Genomic DNA, 16,252 nt, shown 5'->3' on the forward strand with positions numbered 1-16,252 from the left:
GCTGTGGTCGGTGTTGCTGGAAGTTTGAATCCCGTTCTGCGAGTGGTCGATGGTATTGTTACCGGCGGGCATTTCGTGGAGGGTTAGAATGCGGGAGACCGTTACGGAGCAGGATGGATAGACAGAAATTGGGGTCGCAGCGCCAAGCGGAAAAGCCCCTGCGCCGCGCCCGACGACCGCGCTTATTACTCAGAACTAACCCTTATAAATATAACCGCCCACCATGTATGACGGTTACAAATCACGGTTACAAGTACTATTCTCTATATATTAGTAACAAAAAAGGACACTTCGCAGAGAGTAATCAATGAAGTCAATATATTTGTAGCTACCCAAGTAGCCAAATATGCGCTCAGCATCTGCCCGGAGGCTTCTCCGTCGACTCACGTCAAGCCTTACTGCCTCACGTCTTGGAAAGTTTGACATGAAAATAATACGCCTGCTGGAATGTAGAATCTGAAACTGAATCGACGCTGGCAGCTGAAATATTTACAGATTTCTCTGAGGGCATGAGAAGCGATATGTAAGCGGTGGTGCACATGTGGCTTCAATATGAGCAGCGACGTTTTGATTTGGCCAGCTTCAGCCAGTTTCCAGAAATTCTATGGGTGTACCACAAACATATCCCCTTCTTTCTCCATCTTCTCAGTCCCGGTAGTAAGTGACACTCAGCGACATTGGAAGCGTGCCCAAGGGCCTGCCAGCAGCTTGTTACAGTGGCAGTGCGGGGCGGCAGACCATCCCCGCCTATAACTTAGAACCGCGCCACTGGTACATTTGCGCTGGCCGGCGGGCCGGCCGCTGTTGCTTTTAGAATGGGATTTTCGCAGCCAGACTTGCCCGCCGCCCACTCACACCCCACGAGTCATTGCCCGCAGTGAGGAACGAGCGCAGAACCAAGCACGGGATAGGCAGAAGCAGCGAGACTCGCATTTGCGGTCAGCCGAGTGTGCTGGATTCGGCTGTCGTTTCAGCGAGTTGCGATGGCATTACTTAGCATCCGATCTGCGCGAGTTTGCCAGCCAAATCTGGCTATCCGTCTGTATATTCCAGACTGCGCAGGTGTTGTATCTGAGCGAATGGTCCCAGGATATTTGGGCATGCAAGAAAAAAAATTAAAAAAGATAAAGACCGACCTGTGACGCACGGCATGGACTCGCTAGCCAGCCGTGCACCAGCGCGTAGGAGGCCGCACCACATTTATGGGTCTCGCAAAATGTTTCCCAGACAACCTTGGAAAAGTCCATCATATATTGCATACTAGGACTCAACTCCGTAAGGTTCTTGCGTTGGAAAATTGACTTTGAAGCTTTTCGATCTTCCGTCCAGAACTCAAGCATCCTCTTCTCGAACTCAACTCCTGCTCGAGACTCCGTTGGTGATTCATGATCGGAAGGAGGGTCATCAGGATCGCTGTCGAATACAGCGTAGGGATCCGCCATGATCAGAGAGATATTGAGCCAAGAACACGGAGGAGTAGCTGGAACGGGGCATAGACACAGAAGCTAACGGTGAAGCTGATGAAGCAGACCGCGGGCAGAAGATGTGGCGCGCAGGTAAAGGCGGAAGCGTGAACGACCAGCTGACGTAGGATTCTTCTGGATTGACCCACCGCTCTATCATATACATTAAGTCGAACGCAAAGCCTTTTGGTCGACAATCTGGAGCCTGCCTTTCTCCATCTGGCGCATCTGTAGCCATTCCACGGATTTCTTTTTTAAATTCTACGATCTATTATACGAAACATTTCCAACCCCGGCCTGTTCAACCTTGTTTTCAGCTTTCAACAAATAGAATGCACTCAAACATCGATTGCAATGTCTCAATTTGTTCGTTCACTGAGATGCTCACATAACTCAGCCTTTACTCACTTCGACTTCTCTTCTTGCAGATGCTGGCCCGCTTCTCTCTTCCGATAAGGAAAATGGATGGCCCATGAAAAATCTTTTGGCTCTTCTTGTAGCGCTTTCAATAGCACTATTGATTATGTACTTTCTATTAAAGAGGCATCGAAGTCAGCCCTTCGGGCAAGAGCCTTTACCGCGTTATTTTCTGAGCTATTAGATGATACCTTACGAGAGACCACATTCTAATTAAGCCACACGTTCATAGATCCCATGGGTGATACAGAGAGGGGTTACTGGACACTAGTATCTTATGCACTTTCTACAAGCCCCGTTGCCCCACAAGCTTACGTTGTGGAGCTCGATGGATCCATTCAGCCGCAGGCCAACAACACAGCGCAATCTTCCCAAATTACTAACTCAAGCAATGTTCAACTTACGGATGATACGATGCGACTGTCAAGTAATATCCTTGAAGATGTACCGGTCATCGTCTGCTGTGATACGGCTCCTAAATGCTCTACTGGCTCTCGTTAAGCGAGGTATTCTTCAGCTTACGTATGGTCAGTTAATACCGGTATCTGGTCTTCTGTTAGCGCTCCAAGGGGGTAAATATAATGTGTTACCCATCCTACGAAGTCGTGCTTTTAGCAATATTAGTGTCGATTGGCAAGTGTGTAGCAGGATGTACGGTACGGGGTATAGCCTTTTTTCCCCCTAAAAAATAGAAATAAAAAAGAGACACTTGTACTTCTGTTTTAGAAGTACGCTTTTACTAAAGACGGCCCTTCTATTCGTTTTCGTGATGAGTTGATTAGTATGTATTGAGTGACCGCTCGGCAATGTCAGTAGCGTGCCACCACGCTCAGCGAGCCGCTCGCCTGGTGCCTGACGGTTCTGAGCCGCGTATGGCAGTGCGGGGCGGTGGGCCATCATCCACCAGCAGTGGTGGGGAAAGCAGATGATGCGCTGGCAGCAGGCAGCTTGGGGCGGCGCAAGGGCAGGCGGCCTGGCAGCGGCCGCAAATCGCCCTACAGCCGGGTAGACAATGGCCGCTCGCGTGGCAAGCCGTACTGCTCGGTCCACGCCCCATGCCTGACGGACTGCGACGGGCTGCCTGCTGCCGTCTACAGGAGTTCCAAGGATCGGTACGGACGCGTGCCAGTGTAACTCCGCGAATTAACGTCGTTTCGTCGATAAAAACTCGTCGGGTACGCGTCTCGTGTACGCACGGGCATGCACGGACGTACTTGAGGAACATACTTAACCGCTTATTGCAAAGCGACAAGATGATAATTCTAGATAAAAATTAGACATTTCAAAAGAGAAAGGTGAGCTCTATGACTTGTATTAAATTAGTTAAGATTTATGGACTAGACGTAGGGTTACCTTGTTGTGGATATCCTTTGCAAGTGGAGATGCGTCGGACACGTCTATAAACCGATCCTTGGAACCTCTGTACATGCGCGCTTCCTGGTTGGCGATCGCTCTCACGGCAACCGCGCAACAATGGTCCACGTGCCCACTGACTCACTTGGCCCGCCGCCAGGCACAGAGCCTAGCCGCCCAACGGGCTCTTCCGCAGCGCGCTCATTTGCAGCTCACAAATCTGTAATGGTGGGTACTTACGAGCCACCGCACAGCGCTGGCATCAACGTGTTGACAGCTCATGCACTTACTATGTTCCAGAAAGCACTTCTTCTGCGACATAGCATTTCATTCGATACACTGCCTTGGGCTATCATTTTCGGATTATGTCAGTGTGTTAGGGCGAGTTTGCCCACCATTTCACCAAACATGCTGATGCTCAAGTATCCTATTCTATCTTTATAAATTGGCTCTTTGTAGAAAATGCTAAATGACGCCAATATTGTTGCACATGTGCATGTTACTTACTCCTAAACCAGTATTATCCTCTACTAAAACCCTTCCTAGCATTATTGGTGAAGAGTAAGGATGGTTAAGTGAGATGGACATGGCTGTGCCGGCAAAATCATCAGAGTACTCCACTTGCAATGCCGTTTCGGGCCTTCTCGCCCAGCATTCACTCCAGTCCCTGCCTGGCGGCTGCCTGCTGCCATCCCCCAGCTGCGTGCGCGCTTCCTGGCCGGTGATCGCTCCCATGGCAGCCGTGCACCAATAGTAGTTCACGCGCCCACTGATTAATTGGCACTGGCGTTGAGGTTCGCGGCGAGAAACGAGCGCACGCGAGCAGCCAGACTGCCGCCGCCAGGCACAGAGCCGAGTCGTCCAGCGGCCTCTTCCGCAACGCGCTCATTTGTACCTAGCGCTCGGCAGGGCACTTACGAGCCACCGCACCGCACCCGCCTTTAGTATGTGCCGAACTTGTGGGAGCTGGGAGCATCTGCTGTCTAAAGGCGCCAGAGCCCCGCTGCCGGGACGTCGCTGTGCCACCTAAAGCGCCCTCTTCCTCGTACCACTCACACCTGTCGTACGAAACGTTCCGCCCTCAGCCCTTTCAACTTTGTTTCCACATTTGGCATAAGCATACGCAATGTCTTCGTCACCTCACTACAACGCTTCAAACTGTCAGTCTATCGGATATTTCATAATGCAACCTTGGCTTACCTCCCTTTGCAGTCACAATTCCAGCCTTTTCTTCCGATAAGGAAGACGAATGGTCCTTCAACACCATAATTTCACTCGTCGGAGTCCTCATCACCGCTTTGCCTGTTACGCTGCTTTTGTGGAAGAAGTTTCGAGGGCTTCGGTCTTCCCAGCAAGCATCTCCGTCACCTCAACCTGGTAAGTTACTGGGCAGCGCGCGTCACCTCACATATCAAGTGTATTGACTTCGCATCTGCCCAGAATCCACTAGCGAAATGGAAATGGGCAACTGCTCAACAGTGCTTCCTGAGCCATCTGCAACGTCCGTGTCCTCTCGAGCCGATGTTGAGTTGCATCCCGGCAACCACCAGAACCAGGCCGACGACACGGCGCGTCCGATTCAAATGGATAATATTGACGAGGTGGTGGCTGAGCGACGGGCCATGGCACCGAGCGGGACTTATAGAGATGTTTCTCGTCCATCGATGATTGAGGTCCAGCAAAGGCAGCCACCGAAATTGTTGGATCGAGCATCATTTCCCGTGGAGGCTCTTCGTGGTCCTCCCGATGAAGAGCATGAACAGGCTTATCTGGATTCAGATGACTTCGTGGTTATCGTCCGTCGAGCTACAACCGCCTGATGTTTTAGCCATGTGATGGTTCCACTGTCAAGCGAGGCGTTCTCAGCGTGATTCGTGTCACGAACATGCCCTGACATGGTTTATTAACTGACCACGCATGAATGATCGCTAATGCGTTCATTCCAGTACATCCTTTGCCCTCGAGATGGCCCACACTGATGCGTGGTGTGGTGGGTTAGCGGGTTCACTCCTAACAATTCGTTTGCTTTTGGGTTTATATTAGCGTTGTCAAGGCTCCGCGGCTTTGAGTACTTTCCTTTGTACGAGCACTTTCCTTCTGGATTGACGGATGCGCATCGGTGAGGATTCCCTCTTCTGACATGGTCATTTGATCGGAAGCAGTGCAAAGGGAGGCTGGTGAGAAGCTGGACTCCATACAAGGCTGTGCACTGAATAATCGGATATAATGCTGCTCGCCAGTCAGGGTTCACAGGGTTACTAGAATACACGCAGAACCATGTCGTTCGTTGGTCCTCCCGATGGGGAAATGATGCTCTACTCTTATCATCTTAGTGCGCTCTACCAGTCATTGTTGAGGCAAGGTCATCCCTGCCTCTCCCCGCACCACACCTCGAGTTGGACATCACTTTCACAACAATGCAAGTAGACAACAAATTCCTAACAGATCGAAACATCCATCTTCATAGCATATTTACATGAGTGCTACATTACATACATACATACATTACATTTTTAAAGATCCCATATACTTTCATACACATGCCTCATATCCCGCTTACAGGAGGCAGAACAGCATAGCGGCCGAGACCAGGCTGACGAGGCCAGCCATGGGGGAGAGGCCAGAGGCCTTGCCGTCGAAGGGCACGATGGGGATGCTGGGGGTAGCAGCCGGGGTGGTCGCGACGGGGATGGTGGCGACGGGGGTCCAGCTGGTCAGGGTGACGGTGGAGCCGTTCTTGAGGGTCTCGGTGATGATCTCCTTGCTGGAGATGACGGTGGAGGACTTGACGCCGGCGCCGGGGGTGGAGGGCTTGGGGGTGACGAAGGCGCTGGGGGTGGTGGGGGTGGCGACGATGGGGACCGAGACCGAGGGGATGGTCAGGGCCGGGGTCGACGACAGGTCGGTGGGGATGCTGGCGACGGGAGTGGAGCGGACGGGAGGAGTGGTGGTCTCCTCGGCGGGCTCCTCGGGCTCGTCGCTGGTGCCGCAGTTGACGCCGCCCTTGACGATCGAGTCGAAGTCGGAGCAGGAGAACTCGGCGCTGCTGGAGCCCGAGATGTCCCACGAGCCGCCGACGGTGGTGAGGGACTCGAAGGTGAACTCCTCGAGGCTGGCGAAGTCGAAGCTCAGGTCGCCCTTGACCTCCTCGAGGCTCTCGAAGGCGACGCTGGTGAAGCCGCAGTCGTTGATCTTGAGGTCACCGCCGACTGACAAGGGTATTAGCATGTGTGTTGTGTATTAATTGGCATGAGTGTAGACTTACCGGACTTGAGGGCGGACAGGGAGAGGGACTCGAGGTCCCAGACACCGCTGATCTCGAGCGAGCCACCGATGGTCTCAAGGGTGGAGAAGTCAAAGGTCTCAAGGTAGGACTCAGTGATGGTGATGGACTCCTCAATGGAGGTCAGGGAGGGGAAGGAGAGGCCAGTGGCGTTGGAGATGGTGATCTGCTTGGCGCTCTCGAGCTGGGGGAAGCTGATGTCGACAGCGTTGGTGTTGCCGCCGATGGTGATCTCCTCGACCGAGGTCGAAGCGACCGAGACGGACCAGAGGAAATCGTTCTCCTCGATGATGATCTTCTCGGGCTCAAGGACGTCGAGCTCGAGGCTGGTCAGGTACGTGTCACGGACCTCGACGGTCGAGCACTCCTGGATGGTGCTGCCAAAGTCCACCTCCCACAGCAGGGGAAGAGAGGCAAGGCTGAGAGACTCGACCTTGTTCAACGAGGGAAGGTCGAAGCCGGTAAAGATGGGCGAGTCCTTGAGCTCAAGGCCGCCGATCGTGGTGAGCGAGTCGGCGCTGAAGTAAGTGAGAGTCTCGGCAGAGTCGACAATAAGCGAGCCGGTGATCTCCTCAATGCCGTCGAGGGCGATGGAGCCGAAGACCTCCTCAGAGATGGCAATGCTGCCCTCAAAGGTCTTGCAAGAGGAGATCTCGAGAACATCATCCACACCGACGGTAAGGACACCACCATCGGGAGCGGAGCAGCCTAACAGCAGGTCAGCATTGGTACGACAGGCATTGAAGGAAGAGACTGACCGGCAGCGGCGGCAGAGCCGGCAAGAAGGCCAGAAGCGGCAATAGCCCGGAGCTTGGTCGAGTAAACCATTGTGAAGTGAGTGGAATCAACCGGCTGGACTGCGTGAAGTACGGTTGGGATGAAGAAATTTCTTGCCCTCTCAAGACTGGTACCTGGGCGCAGCCGCTTTTAACTCTAAAGTCGCGGTCAACGAGCTGACTCCGGCGAACGTGCTGGGCTGGAGGCCGGCGCCGCCTTTCGAGTCCGAGCGGTGGGTACCAGCATGGCCATGGCCTCAGCCGCCAGCGCTGAACGCAGATCGCCGACGAACCACCACCGCACTTTCAGCCTTATTTTCATGCAGAGTATGGGGACGCCGTCTTGGCAGCTCGTTGATCCTCAGCACAACGGACGCCCCGAAGGTTCCATGCGGCAGCTTGGAGCTCATACTGGACGTGTGGGTGCCAGCGGAGACACCTCTCCAGCGTGCGCCTTTTGCTCTCGGCTCGTAAAGGCCCCACTGAGCACTCAATGGCGTGAGAGCTTCAGGTGCGGCGTGCCCGTCCACAGTGGGGTTTGATGCAGGAGACGCGCTTCGAGAATTGGGCCAGAACAGCATGATCCCCAGATTAACGCCACATCAGGAAGGCCTTAGCCCAAACCAAGGCCTGGTGGCGGGATAGGGGATCGCGGGTGGGTTAATGTGTCCCCGTATAAGGGAGCACGTACCGCGGAAGATCGGGAGCTTTGAGTCATGGGGCTGAGAGGCTTTCTGTAGGGTCGCCACCATCACAGAGTTGAATTGGTTTAATTGTAGTGGCTTGAGCGATATATCCAACCGAACCGGTGAGCGGCCCGTCGAGCGGGAAGAGCCACCCCGAGAGTAGACTCGAAGGAGCGAGCGGATGGAGGAGCTTGCATGGATGCAGCAACCAGACAGTACGGCTGCGCGAAGCTTCCAGAGACAGGCCGCTGATATTCTGGCGGTCAGTGATCTGCTGTGATTGGCCAGGAAGAGCGGGTGTTGTAAACGTGCCTGAACATCCGCCGCGCACAAGCCAAGTCGAGTTACCGGAGTAGACTAGCGCACATACTCAACGGGGTAAGTCACGGTTGAAGGCCCGAATAACTCGAAATGGCGGTATCCCTGCATAATGTTTAGGGTTTGCTTTTTCCTTTCTTCCACCGACAAGCCCGCCATGTTGTAGGAGACATGTCTCAGATGAACAAGGGGTCCCTGAAGTGCTGTACACGCATGCAACAGAACGCGTGGCAGTCGTCTGTGTCGTCGACAAAGATCAGATACGATCTGCTTATAGCATGAAAATTAAAAGGCGGGAGTGAGCAAAGCCGACCCAAACTTTACTTATCGAGATCTATTCCCCGGAGGGAATATCACGAGACCACCAATTGCCCCTTGCTGCGTTAAAGCTGATACAATAGTCTCTGGCTCGTATAGCTCCATGCGCCTCTGTGACTGCTGTTTTTGCGTCACAGGAATCCGCTATAATAGCTTGCCATTGGTAGGGCGGTGGTCCACTGGCATGTGAGGAAGAATAACGAGCAAATCACGGTTCCCTCTGTCTTCTGATATACTGGAGAATTGAGGCTGCAAAATCGTAGGTAACCACACACCCAGCTGTCGTGTAGATTCCGAAAAGTCTTTCAAAACCGTGCTGTTCGTGAGCAGGGTTCAGTCTCTGTCCACGGTTGAAGGTTCCTCGTTGTTGGGTGCATCCGAGAGGAAGGATCTCGTTAGTGTCTGATCTCCAAGACCTGCTCATGATCTGGTCCCGGTGTAATACATATCGAACTTGTGCGCGATATTGCAATGAGCATGCCCAGGCGAATGAGGCAGAGGGCGCGCCGTTCTTAGATACGAGAGCAGTGTTGTTTCCTCTTTAGCACACATCAGCTCTAACTACGCACCTACCCTCAATAGTGACTCTTGGAACACAAGATCTCAAGTGTGGAGTGGGATTATAGCGTGGGTGCTCCTTTTCATGGCAATTCCCGTCCGTGGCCCCTGCGCAGCTCTGTATAAAGAGAACATGTCTGCCGTTGTATCGATAAGGATAAGAAATGCACAGATTGCGCTGTGCAAAGTGCTATCAGGTCGGTTATGATAACAGTCGAACTGTGCTTCTTTGCTCGTGTTCGATGACATGTGTGGCGCATGCTCATTTCGTAGGTGTGGTGTGGCGTAGCGCCTCACTTGGGTGTCGTCTGATTTTGAATAGCGGGACAATCTGTGCTGGTCAACTCTTCTGATTACACGGTTCGCACCTTATCGCAGAAACAGTTACGAGATCATTTTACCGTCGAAGAATGCTTCCAGTCTCGCCGGGGCAATCCACCATGAATCCATAATATCGTTGTCATCATATGAATGAAGTAGATGAAGAGTGTTAACATACGGGAAAACAAGATCTAATTGACGCCGAATATGCGAGGAAAGAATTGCGCTGCACTAGGTCAGAAGGATTCATGATATCGTGGCCCACCTATTAACAGATTGGGAATCAGTCGTGGAGCTCCGCTGCAGCAAAGTAGCCCTTGTTCTCCACAACACCTCTATCCTTGACCACCGCCGTGTACTTCACCACCCACTGCGGTGTGACATCTCCCTTCAATCCATCCGATGAGCCATCGGAGCCAACCAAAACGCCAGCACCCTTCTCTCCAGGACCCAAAAGTTCCCTCACTGTACCGGACGGCAGGATGTTCGTGCAATCGTTGTGCGTGAGCAACTCGATGCCTTCCTGCTTGGCATACAGTATGAGCGGCTTTGGTACCACGCAGCAGTCCCGAACATTGATCTGATCCACACTCGGCCTCAGTCTCGCCTTGGCTAAAAACTTGGCCAACCGCTGCGAACCGAACTCGGACAGTCCCAGCTTTCCGATCAAGCCCTCATCATGCAGTGCTTCAACAGCGCGCCATGTCTCGATCATGCTGTCAATGTCCTCGACGCCAGTGCCGCTCTCCGACTCGGAGCCACCGCCATTAGGTATGCTACCGCTCTCATCGGCATCAGAATCTTCGTCGTCGGCGTCAAAGGCGATGCCTGGGAAAGAGACAATGAGCAGGTCGATAGAAGGAACGTGCAGCTCTTTGAGCACGAGGTTGACGGCGTCGCGGGTGTGCGCGATGCGCTGGGCGACGGGCACGTGGGGAAGGTAGAATAGTTTCACGGTGATATCGTATGCGGCGCGTTCCTCGGTTAGACCCGACTGCGAGAAGTCGAGGGCTGGAATGTATAGGTCGGTGCCGTTCTGCGAAGTCCAGGCGCGGAAGGACGAGGTGGAGGAGGCACTGTTCTCGCCGTTCGTGGCAGCTTGTGAGGCTTGCTGGTTCGAGGAGAAGTTCGCGCGGAGGGCGGAAGTGAGTTCGGTGTTGGACTTCTCGTGGAGGTTGCGGCGGATGGCAGAGGGGCCAACGCCCATGATGTTACTGGATCGCTGGACGTCAGATCATGTGCGGGAGGCAATGTGCCTGAGAAAATTTCATACGCGGTAGACAGGATTAGTCTCGTCATAGCGACAGTGGGAGTGGGGTGAGTCTCAGAAATGGTGCTGGCAGGCTTTGATTGAGAGAAGCGCTTGTAGGCGCGGCGCGGGTGAAGGACTATGTTCAACAAAGACTGGAAGTCGCGAGCCTGGCGCGAGGTGATTTCCATACCGCGCTGGCGGAAGATTATAGCGCAATGTCCACGCGACGGCGGTGGAAGTCGGACGATAGAGATATTGTAAGCAGTCGGCGGAGCAGCCGAGACAGCGGGGCCGCGGATGCGCCGCGACTCGGCGGGGCTCTTCCGCGCCGACCGCAGGCGTCTTGGCACTCGTGGACCTGCAGTCCAGTGTCCCAAATTACGTGCGCCAGAGCAACCCCCTCCATCTACAACCCCAAGCTCTCGTTCCCCGCAGCACCGCCATGGCGATCAAGTGAGTGCGGCAATTCGTCCCGATGCAAATCGCGATGCTGATCGCCGCAGGTACCTCATTCTGCTTTCGCGTCAGGGCAAGGTGGTGCGTCTTCCAGGCAGCTTTTCTTCCAGCTTCGGGCTCTGACTGACGCCATGTGCAGCGCCTTGCCAAGTGGTTCACCACCTTGTCCCCCAAGGATAAGGCCAAGATCGTCAAGGACGTCACTCAGCTTGTTCTTGCCCGCCGCACCCGCATGTGCAACTTCCTCGAGTACAAGGGTATGCCACCTGGCCTTCGGTCGCCCACCCTCCTACGCCCCTTGCAGCCCTGATGCTTAAACCCGCCTGCAGATACAAAGATCGTCTACCGTCGCTACGCCTCCCTCTTCTTCATCGCCGGTTGCGACTCCGAAGACAACGAACTCATCACCCTCGAGATCGTGCACCGCTACGTCGAGCAGATGGACAAATACTACGGCAACGTCTGCGAGCTGGACATCATCTTCAATTTCCAGAAGGCCTACTTCATCCTGGACGAGCTGCTGCTCGCCGGAGAGATGCAGGAGAGCAGCAAGAAGAACGTCTTGCGTTGCATCAGCCAGCAGGACAGCTTGGAAGACATGGAAGTGAGTAGACAATCTCCATCTGCACACCGAGGGAGGCGTGAAACGAGCACAGTCGTCGCAAAGAAGCGCTTCCCCAATGCGCCAACTCTAGGAGGTGTTAACAAAAGCTGCAGGTCGAGGACGACGGCGTTACCAAGATCGGTTAAGCCCTCGGTAGCACACTGCTGCTGCCCTCCTGTTAGATACCCGGGCACAGCTGTCGTACCTTGTCTCTTCATTGTTCTTCACAAGCAAGTTAGATGCGTCGAACTTTAATGCTGATGGCCTCGAGCAGGATGACGACTCCATTGAGGAGAGGATCCGCAAAGCTGGAATGATCTAGATCAGTTCAGTTTTGATTGAAATGTTCATTTGACGGAGCACGCATCAAGGCATGCATCGGCGGGAGTTAAGGTGTTTTCTCGGTACTGGAGCTCAAGGGGAGCTCCACAGTTGTATGATACCTCCAACGCCCTTTGCCGCAGGCAAGGATGGACTGGCGCTTGGATTTAGTACCTAATGAAGCAACGAATAACTGCATCAACTGGCCTCGAGACATCCTCGTGCAGCTTACTGCGCCTATTGGTCCGTTGAACTGCTCAAGACTAATAACCATTGCCAGCAACCGCGCTATCCGTTTCCGGCTCGCAACCAGCCTATAGAATACGCCATGGCGACACACGCGGCCCGGAGAATCAGTCCCGATCGACGCATTGACTCCAGGATTGCACGCCGCACCTACTCGCCATCTCCCACCAGCGCCCAACGCCGCGTATTCTGAGCCTTGTCGGAGCCGCTCAAACAGGCACGTTGTCTAGACTCACAGTAGCATTCCTCACATGGACCAAAGGCGGCCCCTGAGTGGTGGATGGGCGATGCAGGGCTCATCACGTGCAGTACCAACTTGGCACCACGCGCTCTCCACTTTCGGTCCAGGCCCCCTACATCATCACCGCTCCACCGCTCCACCTCACCCCCGATAAGGCGACGAACATACCATGCCGACGAGCTCCGTCAACGCCAGTATCACCACGACCGCATTCCCCTGTTAAACAACCCCAATCCAGCTCGCACAACGCACGAAGCTCGGTCTTTGCTGCCAGCCTAGAGTGATCTTCGCGTGTCAGCTTGCGCAGCACGTCCACGACAACACAACTCCTCCGCATTCCCCGAGCCCAAACGAAGCTGCGCCTCCCTCCGTCCGCGACTACGCAATTCCCACCACCCAACATCCTTTGCGACTACTGCGCTACATTCCACACGCCTGATTACTCCGGATACCGCGACTCCGCGCAATCATCACAATGAAGGTGCGTCTCCTTCCCCTGAGCTCAGCTTGCGCGCATCTGCTCGGATAGCTATCGAGCGGCTCTGTGAAGGTTCTGAGAGCCATGCGCGCATGCGGAGACTGGCGTGGAAGGTGAAGTTAACATGGACATGTCGCAGTACCTACCACTACGCGATTTCGAAGACGTGACAAGTGCGCTCAACTTCGACACGCCCGACTGCCACGTCATCGGCGGCTGCGACCTGTACACGACAAAAGCTGCTGGCGGCGACAAGAAGCTCTACAAGAACATTGAGCATTCGCTGGAATCGCAGCATGAGTCGGTGCTGCGTTTGTCAGCCTCGCTTTCCCCGCCCCAGGCGGAATCGCTCGCCGAGTCCCTGAACCTCTCCCGATCAAGTCCATTCGGCCCTCTCAGCCAGATCTCAAGTCGCCGCACCTTCGCCTACCTCATTGCGACGCTCAATGCCAGTCACCCCGACTACGACTTCTCGCACATCCTCCGGCCGACCGATTTCCGGAAAGAGCGCAGCCTGCGCGCCGTCATGAACACGATAGACACGACGCTTTTCAACCTGCGGCCACGGCCGTCGAACGCGATGCTCTCTGTGCCACCATCGAGCTGGTCAGCGGGCAGCGGCGGATCCGGATCGTCCGGCACGCGCACTCCCGGCGGACACCACATATGGAGCCCCCGCATGTGGCGGATGATTGACAACGAAATGAATCTGCGAGACTGCGCCATCTACTGCTACCAACCGGAAGAGGATCCGTTTGACGGCGAGGAAGGATCCATTTGGAGCATGAACTACTTCTTCTTCAACAAGAACCGCAAGCGCGTCTGCTACTTGTACCTGCGCGGTCTCAGCATCATGTCGCACAGCCCCGCAGTGCGGGCTGCGGCTGCTGCAAGCCACATGTCAACAGGCGGTAAGGGCCACAGCACGCTGTCCATGGGCTTAGAGTCTGCGGACAAGCGGGCCATGTACTGGCTCGGAGACCGTGCGGAAGGCCGTAGCGTATCTAGCGGCTGGCCAGACGATGACGATGATGTCATGATCATTCCGTATCCGGGCGACGACGAGGTCGACGCCGATGAGGAGCTCATGGATTATATCGAAGAGGACGAGGACGAGGAGTTCGACGACGAGATCGAACGGCAACGCGAGAAGAGCGCTGTGCGCGACATGAGCGAGCACATTGCCGACACCATGGAGGTCTAAAGGGGGCGCCGGACCAGGAACGCCGAGGACGGACGGCAGCAGGGGAGCACTGACGATACGTGTTCTGCCGACTCTCCCGACGGGGGCCTCCACACCGTTTCTCCCCCCGCTGCTCGATTGGCCGACGAATCTCCGCGGCGCCGACGACGGATACGAAGGAGTCTGGGGATTATGTTCAACACCGCTTGGCCGGTATCACCAACATGACCATGACCGACCAACCAAAGATGATGCATAGGTTTCCACCATCATCATACTCAACGAATAGCTAATGTTTTGCTGCAATTGTTGTTGACTTGATCTTGTTTTTTCCGCAATGTTTGCACTCACATCGGGTAAGACGCAGGGCGCTCCGGCCGGTGGGAGAGGCTGCGAACGCTTTTGTGTTTCGAAAGATACCCAAACGCCGCTTGTTATCGCTTTTGTCCAGTTCTCCTCTTTTCCGCGCTCCTGCTTTTCGAACACTGTCTTGCCATTATTACTCTTTGCGTTCTGTTCTTTGTTCATCTTTCGAGTAACGAATATGGCAACCACCACACGAGCACGCACGAAATACGATACGGCGAACATCGGCGTTCCTTTTCTTCAACATCTGGTTCTCTGGTGCGTGGGAGGCATCAGGACCGGGCGCCGGGATGCGATGGGGGTTCCTTTAGTGTATATTGTCTTTTGCTACTCGAGTACTGCTTGGGAACGGTTTTGAATTGCTTTTGGATTTCCTTGAATGCATCCGCCGAGCTGGGAGTGGTGTGGCGGCCACTCCTGTTCAGCGCGGCGTTTTGGGGGCTGAGGAATGGTGGGATGGGGTTGGGTACTTGTCTTTTTTGCCTGTTCTGTAGGCTATCGAATTGATGCCTAAGTTCGTCTCCAATGTTCTCTGTGGTTACGGGTGATGAGAGAAACCAGAAGGGTAACCGCCGTAATATTGGCCTTCTCCCTAATTCAAGGCCAGACTCCCGTGTAAATATAAAGGAGTGCGCCGTCCCGGCTTTGGTCGATTTTCACCAGAACTTCATGGTTGGTCGTTAGGTCCAAAGGAGGATAACTCACCGTTGGACTTTGCAGCTCCGACTCCATCAGCAACCACCAGCGGAGCCCATCTCATAGACATTGTGCGGCAATTATTCGTGACTTTATCACGTAGTCATTCCTCGTTCAAGCGCCGCAGCCATTTTTCACTCAGGCCGTAGCCATTCCCCACAATATTAATTGAGGAGAAGCAGTGAATTAATGGAGGTCATTCGATGCCAGAAAAACATCTTGTTTAACAGTGATCTCGCGATTCAAAATTTCGAACGAGAGTCTCCAGCGGCAGTACTACTCTGTTAAAGAATGCTTCCTGCGCTCGCGGCAGCTCGAGACCTCCACCGCATCCAATTTCTCCAGTAAGACATGTCTCGATCACGCTCGTATAAATGTCTGAAATGATAGGCATTCTTATCATCCGCATGGCTGTGCGGACCGTGATCATGGGGTCCTCACGATCAACCTGCCGAAACTCCGCAATTGGTCTTTTTGTCCCTAGTTCAACCAAACGAACGCCAAGATTATGCGTCGCCTCGGTAACAGTCACTCCCCTTCCAACCTCTGAAGTTCCAGTCTTCCGGTCCAGGGGCATCTGCGGGAAGATGCAGACAGTGGCGGCGGATTCCTCGCGCAGGCAGTGCCGCGACGACACTGGCTCCGAGCTTGTTCTGGTTCTTATCTGACTCCAATCCCATCGAGAGGATAGCCAGCGGGTAGAATAGCAGGTCAGCACGCCTTGTGCCGCGATGCAAGCCAGAGACAATTGCTGAATCAATGACAGGCTGTGGAGCACACTTTGTACAGGCGTCTCGGTACTCTGGAGACAATCTTCTTCCCATTCATCGGCGAAAACGGCCAAGCGAGTTTTGTGGTGGTTCAAAGTATCCTATACTGGGGCCTCCGTGAAGCAGTGCCGACGGTATGAGTTGGG

The 16,252-nt window shown here is 54.2% G+C and overlaps 4 protein-coding genes across 4 annotated transcripts; 2 read left to right on the plus strand and 2 right to left on the minus strand.

The window, feature by feature from the left end:
- Positions 1-5,789: 5,789 nt before the first annotated feature.
- Positions 5,790-7,344, minus strand: LTHEOB_1028 (GPI-anchored cell wall organization protein ecm33; the record flags this gene model as incomplete). Its single annotated transcript, XM_035506907.1, has 3 exons — positions 5,790-6,442; positions 6,499-7,224; positions 7,275-7,344. The coding sequence occupies 3 exons, from the start codon at positions 7,342-7,344 to the stop codon at positions 5,790-5,792; spliced, it is 1,449 nt and encodes a 482-aa protein (XP_035367375.1).
- Positions 7,345-9,776: 2,432 nt separating this feature from the next.
- Positions 9,777-10,700, minus strand: LTHEOB_1029 (Gamma-cysteine synthetase regulatory; the record flags this gene model as incomplete). Its single annotated transcript, XM_035506918.1, has 1 exon — positions 9,777-10,700. The coding sequence occupies one exon, from the start codon at positions 10,698-10,700 to the stop codon at positions 9,777-9,779; it is 924 nt and encodes a 307-aa protein (XP_035367376.1).
- A 487-nt stretch (positions 10,701-11,187) lies between these two features.
- Positions 11,188-11,951, plus strand: LTHEOB_1030 (Clathrin coat assembly protein ap19; the record flags this gene model as incomplete). Its single annotated transcript, XM_035506930.1, has 5 exons — positions 11,188-11,198; positions 11,249-11,282; positions 11,341-11,458; positions 11,531-11,805; positions 11,919-11,951. The coding sequence occupies 5 exons, from the start codon at positions 11,188-11,190 to the stop codon at positions 11,949-11,951; spliced, it is 471 nt and encodes a 156-aa protein (XP_035367377.1).
- A 1,137-nt stretch (positions 11,952-13,088) lies between these two features.
- On the plus strand, positions 13,089-14,295 carry LTHEOB_1031 (Mitogen-activated protein kinase Maf1; the record flags this gene model as incomplete). The annotated part of the gene is made up of 2 exons (XM_035506941.1): positions 13,089-13,094; positions 13,231-14,295. The coding sequence occupies 2 exons, from the start codon at positions 13,089-13,091 to the stop codon at positions 14,293-14,295; spliced, it is 1,071 nt and encodes a 356-aa protein (XP_035367378.1).
- Between the last annotated feature and the right edge of the window lie 1,957 nt (positions 14,296-16,252).

Source organism: Lasiodiplodia theobromae (assembly GCF_012971845.1).
Source record: "Lasiodiplodia theobromae strain AM2As chromosome Unknown scaffold_3, whole genome shotgun sequence".
In the NCBI taxonomy this organism is placed as follows: domain Eukaryota; kingdom Fungi; phylum Ascomycota; class Dothideomycetes; order Botryosphaeriales; family Botryosphaeriaceae; genus Lasiodiplodia; species Lasiodiplodia theobromae.